The sequence below is a fragment of the Sciurus carolinensis genome, chromosome 10, assembly GCF_902686445.1.
Source record: "Sciurus carolinensis chromosome 10, mSciCar1.2, whole genome shotgun sequence".
In the NCBI taxonomy this organism is placed as follows: Eukaryota; Metazoa; Chordata; class Mammalia; order Rodentia; family Sciuridae; genus Sciurus; species Sciurus carolinensis.
In genome coordinates, this window is record NC_062222.1 from 54,137,139 (window position 1) to 54,153,285 (window position 16,147).

Below are 16,147 nucleotides of genomic sequence, written 5' to 3' on the forward strand. Positions count from 1 at the left end.
GAAGGCATCCAAATCACTCATAGTAGGCACATCTTTCTGAGGCTTGGTTCCCTTGCCTATAAAATGCATTCTATCTTGAAATTTAACCCAATGATCCAGTTATATTCCCTTTACTCCAGGAACCATGCCATCATTTGTTTGCATATGATACATAATAAATGTTCTTTAACCACTCAGGAAGAACACAGAAAAATATTATAATGTACTAACTTTAAATATTAAACAAATTTTTTTTACTAAATTTTCTTATAAAATATCTAAATAAAAGACTCAAAAAATTTTAAGATAGGCTTTTGGAACTTCCAAATAACTTTGGAGCCTCTGTAACAGATTTTGAACATTTGAGTTGTCATTATTTTCAATGTAAGTAATTGTTTTAAAGGATTGCTAAACTAAAATATAACTAAAAAAGTCAGCGGAGTGTAGAGAAAAATAACTTTTAAATAAAGTTACACTGTATACATTTTTTTAGCTTAGTAAGAAAAAATGGTCAAGGAAAAACCATATCCATAATGTTACCCCCTATTACTACATGAATTTTCATTTTTCTTTTATTTCATTTGAGAAAGAAGAAAATACAGCTTCCAGTGTTAGAAGTGAATCAGGATCCTGGTTCAGAGCAGAGAGAGACATTTTCCAATGATTGACCTGCACAGATCTCATTAATCTTTCTACTCCTAACACCAAAACACCAGCCTGAAATAAAGTAGTTTCTGGAAATGTTGATGGAGTAGATGATACAATGACCGGAAAAAAAAAAAAAATATTACTCAGGTCAGCAAAGGTACTTCACTCTTTCTGTATGTGCAAATCAGTCATCAACTTAGAATTACATTCATGCTGTAGCAAATGGCTCGGGGCTGCAGTTTTGTTTGTGTATTCAGTGTTTTTTGACACTGACTAAGCAATAGAGCCTCCCATGTGCTTGTCAAATATGCACAAACCTGGACTCCAGCCCTGGAAAGCTGGATTTAGCGCACCAGTGGGTTTTAACAGGCTCCATAGCAATGGAGGTGCCAATGGAAATCTGCTGACTCACACAGTTTCATATATGAAAGTGTTTCTGGTTCCAAACTGTAGAAATGAGGTTTTTCTCTTTAGGACTGAAATTATATGTTTTCTTATTATAGGCTATTCTGAGGATTAACTAGGACAGTAAATACATGGTCAGTATCAATGTTAGTATTTATGATCACCTTCACTATCATAAAAATTATAAAATACATAACCTTAAACTTGGTGCATTAATTTCTTAATATTTAGCATTTGTGTATGTGTATTCTGCAATAATATTGGAAGGCATTTACCGATTTTGCCAATTTAATGTTAAGTACAAAGAGGAAAAATAATAGGAACAGAGAAATGAAGAGTAAAGGCAGAACATGGGAGTGATGATTTGAAGGAGGAAGGATGAGTGAGTTGAGGGGACACATGGGAGAAGAGTATGAAATTGCAGAATGCCCTGAGGCAGAAGTGTGCTTGATGTGTGAGATGTATGTCACTGGCCATGAGTAAGAAAGAGAGCCATCAGAGAGTTTCAAAAGGTTATCTAGGACCCTATAGGCGATAAGAAGTATTATAGGTAAAATGGGGAGGTTTGGGATGATATGGGGCAGAAAAGTGGTTAGTTCCTTCATGAAACCAGAAGTATGAGAAGTGAAAAATGTGGAAATTGCTTCAGGGTCTCTTAATAGTCACACACTATTGATGTGTTGGACTGGATAACCCAGTGATGGAAGTGGATGTCTGGTACATTGTAGGATATTTAGTAGCATTTTTGAATGTCTCTACTCACTAAAAGCAGTAGTAACCCTCCATTTCCAAGTCATGACAATGTGAAAAATCTTCATTCACTGGCAAAGTAGGAGACATCAATATCCCTCCACCGGGAATCACTGCACAATCCAAGGAAGAATTACTGACAGTGTGAACTAGGACAAACGGCAATGAAAATGGTGGGAAAAGATTCAGTGCTACAGTATTTTGAAGGTGGAGTCAACAGTATTATATGGTAGACTGGATATGGGGTAAGAGAGAAAGTAGAAAAGACAAGGGTAGCTTCCAGGATTTTGACCTGGCACGAACAATGGCGACATGGCATTTCCACTTGTCGAAATAGGGAAATCAGCAAGTACAGATGCTTGGAAGTGGTAGGTATCAGGGTTTTCAAAAGTTTTGGATGTTGATGCTGACGAGAAATGCTGATGAAGATGCAGACGTTAACAAGTCATGGTGTACTAATGAAACCATGCCTAAAATGCAGGAACACCCTGAATTTGTCTTCAGATATTAGAACACAGAATTACATGTGTTACCTCAGGGAGGACCTTAGAAAGTGTCCAGGTCCCCCAAAGTTCTCATTTCATAGCTGAGAAAAATAAGATCTGCAAAACACGTGGTTGTGTTTTGGGAACAAAAAAACACTTGAAAAAACACAGTTGTTAAATAGAAAAAAAAAAATGTATACCAGTGTGACTTGTGTATTTTTTTTTCCTAGGTAGGAAAATCAGTAGTATGTGATTATTAAACCTTGAACTTATTAAATGTATCCACATTAGCAAATGTAGTGGCATTTCTATCATATTATAAAGTAAAAGTCATTCTGTTAATTAAATACCTTTCTGAATTTTCTTCAGCCTTACATTTTCAGTATATATACCATAATATTAAAGTTACATGTATACATAACACATAAGGAAACTTACAGGTAGAATATGGAGAAAATGGGATAATATCCTCTTCATAGTAATATTCTTGATCATTATTTCTGCTAATTTCTTGGACCTGAAAAAAATGAATGTAAATTTTAATAATGTGCATTAATCTTAGTCTTCATTTGGTACCTGGTGAGATACAGAAGTGTTTTTAGGTTTTTATTAAATGACTTGAATATTATATTACAAATATTGGTCTGGTCTCTGTTTAGACTCTGTGAAGGAGACATAGCATCTACAATTATGGAGCATGGAAGTGCTCAATGACATATGACACTAGAATTCAAGTGAGAAAATAGAACAATTATACCAAAGAATAAGTTCATTTAAAAGTGCAGCTTATTGCGACTATTTTAAGACTTTAAGGAAAGCAATAATCATGACATTTAGATAAAATAAAAACATTCTGACTAAAATTTAACAAAAGTATTTCTCTTAAAAATTTCTTTCAATTTCTTCCTTTTAGCCTTTCTGTATCTTTTACTTTTTTTTATCTTTTCTTTTCTCTTTCTTTCTTCCTTTCTCTTTTTATTTTTAGGTGGTATTGTGGATTGAACATTGAAAATAGGGGTACGTTACCACTGAGATACACCTCCAGCCCCCTCTTTTTTAAATTTTTAGTTGTAGATGGACACCATATCTTTATTTTATTTATTTTATTTTTATGTGGTGCTGAGGATCAAACCCAGTGCCTCACATGTGCAAGGAAAGCACTCCAATCACTGAGATATAGCCCCAGCTCACCCAAGTCCTTTTTTATTTTTTATTTTTAGATTGGGTCTCACTAAGTTGCAGAGGTTGGCCTCAAACTTACAATCCTTCTATCTCAGCCTTCCCAGTTGATGGGATTACAGGTACGTGCCACCATGCTCAGCATAAAAAAACAATTCTTAATTGCATCAAGCATTTTAATACAGCAAAAGATAATGATATTCATTATAAAGTTGTTTATTCTTCATATTTATTTTTTAATTTTTTAACTTTTTAGTGCATTATAGTTATACACAATGGGGTTCATTTTGACACATTCATAAATACATACAGCATAGTTCTCTCCATTTTAATCCCAAGTACTACATGCTTCCCTCTCATCCTAGTTCCACTATATTTAGAAGGCAAACTTACTGAGAAAGTACAGAAACCTGTATTATCTGGAATTGCTGGTCTTTGTTTACAATATCTTAAGAAGTCATAATCCACAGTTATGGAGCATAAAGGTGCTCACAAAGAGAGCTAAGTAACACCAATGACAATTCTATTTGTGCAAAAGGATCTAAGAAAGGGATGGGACTTGGATGCATTTAACATAGGTCACATTTTGTTACATGAACTCTTTGTGATTATCATGTTTTTATTCTTAATAAAATTGATTGAAAAGATTAGGTCATTTTCTTTATATTAAAAGTATTCATATTGATGCATTTGTAAGTTTATAATAGCCTTGGTATGCAAAGGTATAAGACCTGAATACTGACTTCATCAGTTTGATTTATTATCTACTTTGGCTTATGTGAGCCCAATATAGCTTATTCATTTTGTTTTATTTTATTTTGTTTTCATTATCCTATGTACATGCATGACTACACGAGTATGAATCTACATCATGCACAACCACAGAAACGAAAAGATGTACCCCATTTGTGTACAATGAATCAGAGAAAATGAGAGGAAAAGAAAGGGAAAGAGAAAGGGTGCAGTGTACAATGAATCAAAATGCAGTCTATAAAAAATAAATAAAAAATCTAATGCAATTCTAATTTCCTGTGCATTCTTAAAAATCCTTTGTTTTTTTTTTTTTTAATTGAGTCTGATGCATCATTTTGTATGTCAATCATCCTTTCTCCTTATTGGAGTCTACCAGATGATAACATGATAAAAGCATGTGGGTTAGTAGGGGAACTGACCTGTTGAGTGGTATTTGTATGATTTGGTCTCAAAATCACTGCTTAATACAGTTACTCTTTGTTTCCAACTGCCTAACTACTATATTTCATAAGATTGGTCAAAAATATATTTTAAAAGTCCACAACACTTTCAAAACTACATAAAGGAACCTTTTGCTAGTACAATATCAGAAATGGTTTTTTATAGATTTTATGTATTAATAATAAATTCCTATATATTGTTCACAAACTGAGCATTATGAGCTTAAAATCACTGTAATGTGATATTAGTGGCATTTGTATGGAGGTAGGCATATGTCCTGAAGTTGAAAATGAATGAAATCAGCTTTGTATCATAACTTAAAGCTCCAGACATTTTCACAAACAGGAAACTCATCAAAGCCAAGAACACATCAAAGGAACTCGCTTCCACATTTAAAAAAGCAGCCTCATTTAACTGATTTGAGTACTTCCATAATTATTATGTACAATTAATAGTTTGTATAATTCATGATATGCAGAGTATTTTCTCAGGAGTAAAAAGTATCTTTAGCAATATTTATACTAAATAATAATTCTTTCTTCTTGAGTTCCTTATACTTTTAATCATATTTGAAAAACATTCTAGATCTAGAGCTGCATTAATAACTTCAATGAAACTAATGATGATTTCAAAGACATGTCTCATGGCAATCTGACATCTGCCCACTTTTTAATTGATTGTGTGGTATAGTGGACAAAATATGGACTTTGGAGTCAGTTAAAGAACAAATTGCATCACCACTTTATAATTTATTAGCTGTGTGATATTGGGCAATATCCTTAACTCTAAACCTCAATATTCTATCCTGCAAAATGTGGTTGGTAACATCTATGCCATCAGTCTATTGTACTTAAATTTCAATAATGTAAGCTAAACACAAATCTCACCTACCCCATAGTAAGTGCTCAATAACTATAATCTGCACAAGTTAGATTTTCCTTCATCATAGAAAATATAGATCCACTCAAAAGCAAGCATGAATTATTTTTCTTGGGCTAGAGTATGACTTTATTAACTTTTTTTATCAAGTACTTAAGAAGGCCTACTATATGCTAAATATTCTGTTCTTATAAGTACGCTAACTGGAACAAGGCAGGGATGCCCTCCTTCACCACTTCTATTTAATATTGTCCTTGAAACTCTAGCCAGAGCAATCAGACAGACCAAAGAAATTAAAAGGATACAAATAGGAAAAGAAGAACTCAAATTATCCCATTTACCGGTGAATATTCCATATTTAGAGGAGCTGAAAAATTCCACCAGAAAACTTCTAGAACTCATAAATGAATTCAGTAAAGTAGCAGGATATAAAATCAACACTCATAAATCTAATGCATAAGTGATGAATCCTCTGAAAGAGAAATTAGCCTAAAATAAAATACTTGGGAATCAATCTAACAAAAGAGGTGAAAGACCTCTACAATGAGAACTACAGAACACTAAAGAAAGAAATTAAAGAAAACCTTAGAAGATGGAAAGATTTCCCATGTTCTTGGATAGGCAGAATTAATACTGACAAAATGGCCATACTACCAAAAGTGCTATACAGATTCAATGCAATTCCAATTAAAATCCCAAGGATGTTCCTCATAGAAATAGGAAAGGCAAGCATGAAATTCATTTGGAAGAATAAGAGACCTAGAATAACCAAAGCAATCCTAAACAGGAAGAACAAAGCAAGTGGCATCACAATACCAGAACTTCAACTATACTACAGAGCAATAGTAACAAAAATGGCATGGTATTGGCACCAAAAGAGACAAGTAGATCAATGGTACAGAACAGAAGACACAGAGACAAACCCACATAAATACAGTTACCTCATACTAGACAAAGGAGTCAAAAACATACAATGGAGAAAAGATAACCTGTTCAACAAATGGTGCTGGTAAAACTGGAAATCCTTATGCAGCAAATTGAAACTAAATCCCTTTCTCTCATTCTGCACAAAACTCAATTCAAAATGGATCAAGGGACCATGGAATTAGACCAGAGACCCTGCACCTAATAGAAGAAAAAGGAGGTCCCAATCTTCATCATATCAGCTTAGGACCAGACTTCCTTAACATGACTCCCGAGGCACATGCAATAAAAGCAGGAATCAATAATTGGGATAGATTCAAACTAAAAAATATTTTTCTCAGCAAAGGAAACAATCAACAATGTGAAGAGAGAGCCTATAGAGTGGGAGAAAATCTTTGCCACACACACTTCAGATAGAGCACTAATCTCCAGAATCTATAAAGAACTCAAAAAACTTTACATCAAGAATACAAATAACCCAATCAATAAGTCGGCTAAGGAAATGAGCAGACACTTCACAGAAGAGGATCTATAAGCAATCAAAAAATATAATAAAAAATGTTCAACATCTCTAGTAATAAGAGAAATGCAAATCAAATCAGTCCTAAGATTTCATCTCACCCCAATTAGAATGGCTATTATCAAGAATACAAGCAAAAATAATTGTCAGCAAGGATGTGGGGAAAAAGGTACACTCATACATTGCTGGTGGGGTTGCAAATTAGTGCAGCCACTCTGGAAAGCTATGGAGATTACTCAGAAAGCTTGGAATGAAACCACCAGCTATCCCACTCCTTGGCCTATACCCAAAGGACTTAAAATCAGCATATTACAGAGATACAGCCACATCAATGTTCATAGCTGCTTAATTCACAATAACTAGATTGTGGAACTGACCTAGATGCCCTCCAATGGACGAATGGATAAAGAAACTGTGGTATATAAACACAATGGAATATTATTCAGCCATAAAGAAGAATAAAATTATGGCATTTGCAGGTAAATGGATGGAGTTGGAGACATCATGCTAAGTGAAATAAGTCAATCCCAAAAACCAAATGCCGAATGATTTCTCTAAGTGGTTGATGATACATAACGGGGGTGAGGGGAGAAGGTAAAGGAAGAATGGAAGAAGGATGGATTGTGTAGACAGAAATGAGGGGTGGGGAGGGGGTGGGGGAAGGAATGATAATAGAATGAGATAAATATCATTACTCTATGTACATTTATGATTATGCAAATGGTATGACTCTACTTCATGTACAACCAGAGATAGTTGTACTCCATTTGTGTACAAATGAATTTGTACAATTAATCAAAATAAAAAAAAAAGTGTTGGTGAGGATGTGGGGAAAAAGGCACATTGTACATTGCCAGTGGAGTTGCAAATTGGTGCAGTCACTCTGGAAAGCAGTGTGGAGAATCCTTAGAAAACTTGGAATGGACCCACCTTTTGACCCAGCTATCTCACTCCTCGGTTTATACCCAAGGGACTTAAAATCAACATACTACAGTGACACAGCCACATCAACATTTATAGCAGCTCAGTTCATGATAGCAAAATTATGGAACCAACCTAGATGCTCTTCAACAGATGACTGGATAAAGAAAACCTGGTACATATACACGATGGACTATTACTCAGCCTTAAAGAAGAATGAAATGATGGCATTTGCAAGTATGTGGATGGAACTAGAGAAGATCATGCTAAGTGAAATAAGCCAATCCCAAATAACCAAAGACTGAATGTTTTCTCTGATAAGCTGATCCATAGTTGGGGCTGGGTAGGGAAGAATGAAGGAACTTTGGATTGTACAAAGGGGAGGGATGCGGCGGGTGGGGATGGGAAAGATGGTAGATTGAGATAGACATTATTACCCTATATACATGTATGAAAATTTTAAAAAAATTATCAGTGTAAAAAAGGTGAAAAAAATAAGGAAATAAAAGTTAAAAAAATTTAAAAATAAAATTAAATAGGAGATATAATTCTAATGTCAAAAATATATTTTTATTGGAAAAAAAGGGGAAATAAAATTATTAGAACATAATATTTTACTTATTTTACTACAATGCACTTCTTACAGGTGAAATAGAGAACTGAAAAGTGGTCAAACAATTAGGGTAAAGGTCTTATTCATTTCCTTTTTTGGGTGGAGAAGTTGGTTTAAAAAGTTATCTTGATGCATTGATTGCCACTTCTGTAGATGAAAGATCAAGTATAAGTGACAAAACCTATTAAACATATTTAATGTAGTAGTTCAGCCCACAACCTCTCCAGCACATATTTAATGAATTTAAATATTGATTTATTTTCAAAGATAAACTAGAAAGAGAACTTCTTGCTGACTTAGGCATTTATGTAGAGCTCCACATGGCTGTGGCATCTGGTCCTGTACAAATTGATCACGGTATTCTGATTTTTAGTAAATGAATAATAACAATCTTCACGAGGCAGTTTATTTTCAAAGTAGTTTATGAGACTCTGAAGATACTGTAATTGCCCAACTCTCCATGGTTTTGATTATAAATGATTTTTGAGTTTTTAAATCACATAGCAGCCTGTGGAATGAGAATAAGACAAATATGTGTTTAAGGAACAATAAATTGACCCTGTGATAGTTTATATATTATTCTCAATGAATGCACTAGGCTAGAGAATCTGAGCTAATACAGTAATGAGAAAATAGAGATTTTTCTTACTTATTGCTAATAATAATGACCAATGTGATACTAAAGCCTTGATAATAGCAAACAAGAGTCTCAAACATAAAATTTTAAGGGCACATAGTAGGAGTGTAAAATGTTAGCTCTGATTAAGCCTTTCAATGGTTTTCCTTGGGCCGTCTAGGAATATGGTCTAAACTAGACACAGAACTTCCTAGGAATGTTTCCTTTGATCTTGCAGGAATGAGAAAGTTGAAAGAAAAGCTGAATAGGAACATTTTTCATGATTGGGAGAGGAATGAAGACTAAATAGATGCAGAGCTATTAAATTCAGGGGGAAAAGGTGGACATTTTCCTTAGTACGGGTGAAAATTTCATTAGAATAACCTGAGTGTATATGCTCTGTTTTTCAGAGAGAATATTATTATAAACCATTAAAGTGATAAAAGACACTTTGACCAGGTGAACCAAGTCTCATTCTGCACAATGGGAGATTTAATTTTCTTTCTTTTTCTTTTTTAAGTTTTAGTTATACTTGATGTTCGGGTAAAACGTGCTGTTTCAACACCTGCATACAATGTGTACTGGTCAAGTCAGCATGATCAGCATCTCCAGCTCCTGTTATGGAACCAGGCCCATTTTGCCCTTCAGGCGGTAAAAGTGCCAGTCACATACAAGGACTTCTGCAGAAGAGAAAGGCTTCATCTACAAGGTGGCTGAGCATAGCCAGGGAGATCCTGAGTCCCAAATCCACTTGAGTAGTGGGTGGGAAATTTAATTTTCTAATTGAGATCACCAAGGACAATTTAGTGAAATGGGAGGAGTGGTGCCAAGGGGACAAGTCACGGTTTCATTCCCTCATTTGCAGAAAGGGAGAAAGAAACAGCAGACAAACTGAGACCTAGTCCCTCACATTCAGGAAAAAAGAACTGAACCCTTTAGCTTCAGGAAGGTTTGAGGAGTTTGGCTCCCGCAGCTGGCAGCCCCTGGCTCTGACATGCACTCACCTCACACTCCCCTCTCCCTATGTGGCCACCCTGCAGCTAACACACTGGAGTATTGCTCACAGAGACTCTGGTCCTGGTACTGACAGCTCTTGGCCTTAATCTATGCCCATGATGCAGCCCTAATTACAGCTGTTAACTTCAGGCTTGTGTGCCTCCCCTTAAAACCACTTTTAAATATTTTTATAAAATAAATTTTGAATTATTATTATTTTTAAAATCTACCATAGCTGTGACTATATCTGTGAGGTACCAGCACCTTTACTGGGTCACACATTTGGTTTGACTTTGGCCATTTCTGTCACTACAATGGAAATGTTAAAATTAAAATCTGTTTAAAGAAAGAGGTTATAATTGTTAAAGTGAAAAACAGCTAACTGCATTTAAAATGAAGATGTGGGGAAAAGGGTACACTCATACACTGATGGTGGGACTGAAATTTGGCACAACCACTCTGGAAAGCAGTAAGAAAAACCATTTGACCCAGTTATTCCACTACTGGGTTTATACCCAAAGAACTTAAATCAGCATACTACAGTGACTCAGCCACATCAATGTTTATAGCGGCTCAATTCACAATAGCTAAACTATGGAACCAACTTAGGTGCCCTTCAGTGGATGAATGGATAAAGAAAATGTTGTATATATATATATATTGGATATTACTCAGCCATAAAAAAGAATGACTTTATGACTTTTGTCAGTAAATGGATGAATCTGGAGACGTTTATGTTAAGCAAAATATGTCAACATTAAAAAACCAAAGGTTGAATGTTCTCTCTGATATGTGGATGCTAACACACAACAAGGAGTAGGGAGGGAAGCATAGAAGTTCTATGTATTAGCCAAAGGGAAATGAAGGGAAGGGGGTGGATAGGAATAGCAAAGACAGTGGAATGAATCAGACATAATTTTCCTATGTTCATATATGAATACACCACAGTGAATCTCCACATCATGTACACCCACAAGATTGGGATCCTATTTAGAATAAGATGTACTCCATGTTTGTATAAATATGTCAAAATACACTCTACTGTCACATACAACTAAAAAGAACAAGTAAAAAATGATGTAGATAACCACTGTTTCTTCCATTTTTCTTATACTGATATAATATTAAAACAATGTGTCATATTAAAAATGAAATAATTTGGAAAAATTTTCCAAGCCAAATTTGTTTTTTATATGCAATCTATGATCTGCACTGCCAAATCCTCTTTGTAAATTGGCTTTTCCCGGTTTCCATCCTTGTTGCTCTTCTTTTCTCCCAGAATGTATTCTTCCTGGATGATCTTACCCACTACATTGCCATTAATTTACATTGCTATACCTAATGACTGATTCCTAGATGTTGTTACTTCAAACTTTCCTGTGGTCTAGATTCTAGATTCAGAGAGGAAACAGAAGAAACAGTATAGGAGCAAAGGGAAAAACCTGGAGAGAAATAGATCAGAAAATTGGGAGAGAGGGTTTCAAGTCGTTCACAATGTTAGTTGCTTCATCTAGTGTTAAAAAGCAAAGTCCCGAAAACGGTTCATCCAATTTTCTAATCAGAGTTGCTGGTGAACCTGGTGAGGAGAATTACCATGGAACTGTGTGAGTGCATACTTAAAAACTTAAATGGGGATGAAGAATTTAAAGCATCACATACTTTCCTTTCGGGAATGATAATGTGAGGAAGGGATATAGTGCAGTTGAGCTCCTGACTTGTTTTCCAAAAAAACGAGTTAAAGATACCAGTTTCGGAAAACGTGCTACACCTCAGGCAGGCAATGGTCATGGGAGATGACAGCATCCAGAGCTCTGGTGCACCCACAAAACTGTATGAGGTAAGGAAGAATACGTAAGTATGGAAGGGTGATGATCTCCAACCTCAAATATTTTATAATTAGCTGGGAAGACAAGTAGTGTAGATAGGCAAAATTATACATGCTTTTAAAATATAAGTATACTTGCAAAATGCTGTAATAGAAATGTGCAATCATTTCCATTGAGTGGATGGAACAGAAAATTTCAAAGAGTAGGTGGTATTCAAGCTGAGTCTAAAAGGATAAGTACAGTTTTAATCTGCAAAGAGAGGGAGGAAGCAAATTATTGGTTAATGGGTGAGCATGATTGAAACAGTAGGAAAACTTGGTGAATGCCTTTAGTTGGTTTGATTAGGTTGCATGGAGAAATGCATTTGAATGTAAAGATAATGTAGTGCAATAGGTTTCATTTTATGAAGTTTTAAATGCTTTGAAGTATGTAATTATATCCTACAAAGTGATAAATGGCGTGTTCCTGCCTGGATTTTTAAAAAATAATTCTAATAACAGTGGGTAAGATAAAGAGGAGGCTATATTAGTAGTCAAAGTGAAGGGTAATGAGAGATAACAAATGAAAATATTTACTGAAAAAGGGAGCTAGAAGAAGCATTCGGGAGATGATAGGGACAAGAATTTTTAGAACTTTGAGGAAAGAAACAAAATATAACTATGGAAGTTTGTGTTCATCTCAATATTTGGTCTCTGGTTCTAATGTTTACAATCATCTTTTCAGGGCAGTCCTCCAAAGAACTTTTCTCAATTTCTAATGAAGATAATAATTAACACATTTTCTATGCAATTTAAGATGAGAGTTTGAGGTCAAGATAGAAAATTGACATCTTAATTATTGCTTGCATTGAATCTTGGACACTTGAAAATATATTTGGAGTATGTGACTATAAAATGATGACACTTCCAAACAACTTATGAATTTAAGAAGTTTGCTTACTTGGAAAAACAGAAAGCAGTTTTATGGTGGCCAGATAAACTATTAATTTGATCAATGAGAATTTTGACTATGAAAATAGACGAATGGAACCATATTGAACAATAACAAAGTAAAAATTAAATTATAAAGATAACAAGAGTGCTTAGATATAAGCAATTGAATATCAAACTATAAATTATATTTATTCAAATATTGCTATATTCCTTTCTAAAAATATAAAGAGTATTAACAAGTTTCTGATAAAATTAAATGGATCAACTGGGCAGTATGCACTTCTGAACAATACACAGGAAATAAAAGTCACATTGCTATATCCATTATTTATAAATGCAGTTAGATAGTGAGGAGATAATAGAAGAAGTTTAGAAAAAGGGAGGAAAAAAAGGTAGAAAAATGTCAGAGATCGTCAGGAGGATGTAACCATATAAGCCATATGTTAAATCTAGGAAGTAGAGAATCATTCTTAATTAACCTTCCTTGATTTCAGAATGGTATTCAGAATTAAGTTAAAACATTCTGAAGAAGAATGAGTTTCTGGTACAGACACCTTTACTAAAACACACAACAGCTGAGGCCTGGAAAATCTTAGCATGCCATATTAGATTTTCAAGCATGATCTTTATCACAACATTGATCAGTCAATAAAAATTTATTAATTATTTTCTCTGTGTCCCATATTACAATACCAGACAAGTTTCTAGGAGTACACAAAGATGTAACATATGCTTCCAAATACTGAATATTTAGCTGGGAACATCAAAGTAAAGTAGATCAAGAAATTATAGCATTGTTTGATTTGACTAGAGTGCAGTGGAGGATAAGAATGAAATCATTCTGGAAATAACTAGGGCTGGATTTTGAAGGATGAGTGGAATTTGAGATACATCCTGAATATAGGTCTAGCAGCCTATATTAACCTAACATGTGAATATACAATAGATGACTTGTTGGGAAAGAACCTGGGTATTCTTAGTAGGGAGAGAGGTACAAGCAAACGAAGGCTGGGTGGTTCATAGGTAGAGGGTAAAGTCACCTGAACCAGAAATAGGTTGACACTCTTGTAGAATGTGTGAATTTTGATAGGTAGAGAGAAGGCAACATTTGCTTATTATGTCCTAGTTGAGTGGTATTGAAAATATCTCTTGATGGATTGATTTACCGACCTCACTAAACATCCAATCTAAATATATGTAGGTTACACAGGTTAAGAGTCTTGAGATGAGGGGTAACATCAAATAGATTTGGATTCAAACTGTACTCTTCCATTCATTAATTACCCTCGTTAAGCACATTTCTCTTGGTCTTTCTAGATACCAAAATTCCCTTAAATGTAACTTATCTCAAAGGGTTACATAAAAAAGGGTTTCTGTAAAAATCAAAGATGATAGATACGTACCAAGTACTTAGCATAGGACATGGCAGATGGAATGCACCCCAAAACTGTATTCTGTATTATCATCATCAAATTATTATTTTTAAGGTGGAGTTGTAGCTCAGTAGTGGAGCACTTGCCTAGCATGTGTGAGGTACTGGGTTTGATTCTCAGCACCACATATAAATAAATAAAATAAAGGTCCATTGACAACTAAAAATATTTTAAATAAGATTATTATTTTATTATAGAATTAGTTTTATATTGTCCTCTTTTTTCATATTACTGAATTATGTTCCTGTCAAAATTCACATTCATTTTTAAGGTTAAAGATCAGTTGTATTTGAGCTAGAATACAAAGATTAAAAATAAATATTCCAAATTTTTAAAAGATTAAAAGTACAGACTTCCTCCTTTTTTGTAGTTCATTGTGGTTTTTTTTAAAAAAATCACTATTTTTAGGAGTGTTGAATCAGAAGACAGATGTGAGATAGGTTAATATTAGACCCTTTAGTAGAAGTTAGGCAGAACTCCTGGGTATGGTTGTTCAGTCTGTCTACTGAAATTCTCCTGGGATATACATTCTTATAAGCAATCTAAGAGTAGGATGTAAATGACATGGTGAAATATCAAATCATGCTTCAAGGTCTTTGATTTCCAAATGACTTGCATTTGATTTTATAATGTTGATATTACAGGGACTTGTTTAGGTTAATTTTAGAACTAGTTTGCCTTCTTCCACCATCAAATGATGTGTGGGAAGACAGGTGCCATACATAAGGGTCTTTCATGCCAGGAATGCCAAGACTAGGGAAAATAAAATTGACCATGGATGAGATAATGAAGCACACATGTCAACAGTCAAGAATTGATTAAGGAACTTGGCTTCAGACATGCATCTAGAATTGCTATATTTAGAAGCTAACTCTGCTTATCTATTCCTACAACAAGAACAAGAGTGCATACCAGAGTAGCATAGAGTTTGCCATGGAACATCCTAAAATCTTGACATTAGTTTGAATTTCAAAACTAAATAATAAATTAACAAAAGTCTGAAGAGGAATATGAAATGCTACTATGTAAAAATAATAAATAATTATTCTGTTTCGAGTACCCCATTTCATTCAGATTTTTAAAACATGTTTCAATTTGAAGGAAAACTAAATAGGAACTAAGTGATAGATGAGTTTGCATGTTTCCAAGCTGGCAGAGTGGAGTTGGTGAAGAGAAAGAGCCAGGTTTACATTTGCTGACTCTTCTGAGACTTTGATAATTTGAGTGAGGTCAAACATAACCAAATTGAAAAAAAAAAAAAAAGTGGACTGAGTAATAAAAGGTTCCTATTGTCATCAGCATAGATTTCAGGCATTTCTTTTACCTAAAATCAGAGGTGCAAGTGATTTCTGAAATCCAAGCCAGAAGCAAACACAAAATACCACTTAGAAACCTAGCAATTTCCTACATAAATTATACTCTTCAGTTGTTAGATAATAAGTGTTATTTGACAAATGAAACAAAAGACCTTTAAATTTATATTATTAGTAACCATCAGCAAATAAGTGTTATTTGATGAATTAAACAGAAAGATTCTTAAAGCTTATATTGTTGCAGATCTATTGCCAGTAGTTATTTATGTAGCTGGGATAATCCAAATACAGAATTAGAAGAGTAGATCCTTATTTATCAAAGTATTTAAAACATGAAAGACAGACAGACAGAACAAGTGAATCACAAATTCAATGAACACATGGTAGGAGAATAAATAACAATTCTAGTTTCAAGGCTTCAAACTGAAAACAGGTAACAATTCGGAAAAGGTTTTTTTCTATGGGAAAAAGTCACAAGACGTAGAACTCTACAAATGTACTGTTTGGTTGTTCAGTTTTGGTCCTAAGGATGAA

General features: G+C 34.3%; 1 protein-coding gene across 1 annotated transcript in view; it reads right to left on the reverse strand.

Moving 5' to 3' along the window:
- Bank1 (B cell scaffold protein with ankyrin repeats 1) overlaps nt 1-16,147 on the reverse strand; it is a 282,791-nt gene that overhangs the window by 67,121 nt on the left and 199,523 nt on the right. The window contains exon 7 of the mRNA XM_047567484.1: nt 2,706-2,784. Coding sequence (XP_047423440.1) covers nt 2,706-2,784 — 79 coding nt within the window. The remainder of the gene's footprint in view (nt 1-2,705; nt 2,785-16,147) is intronic.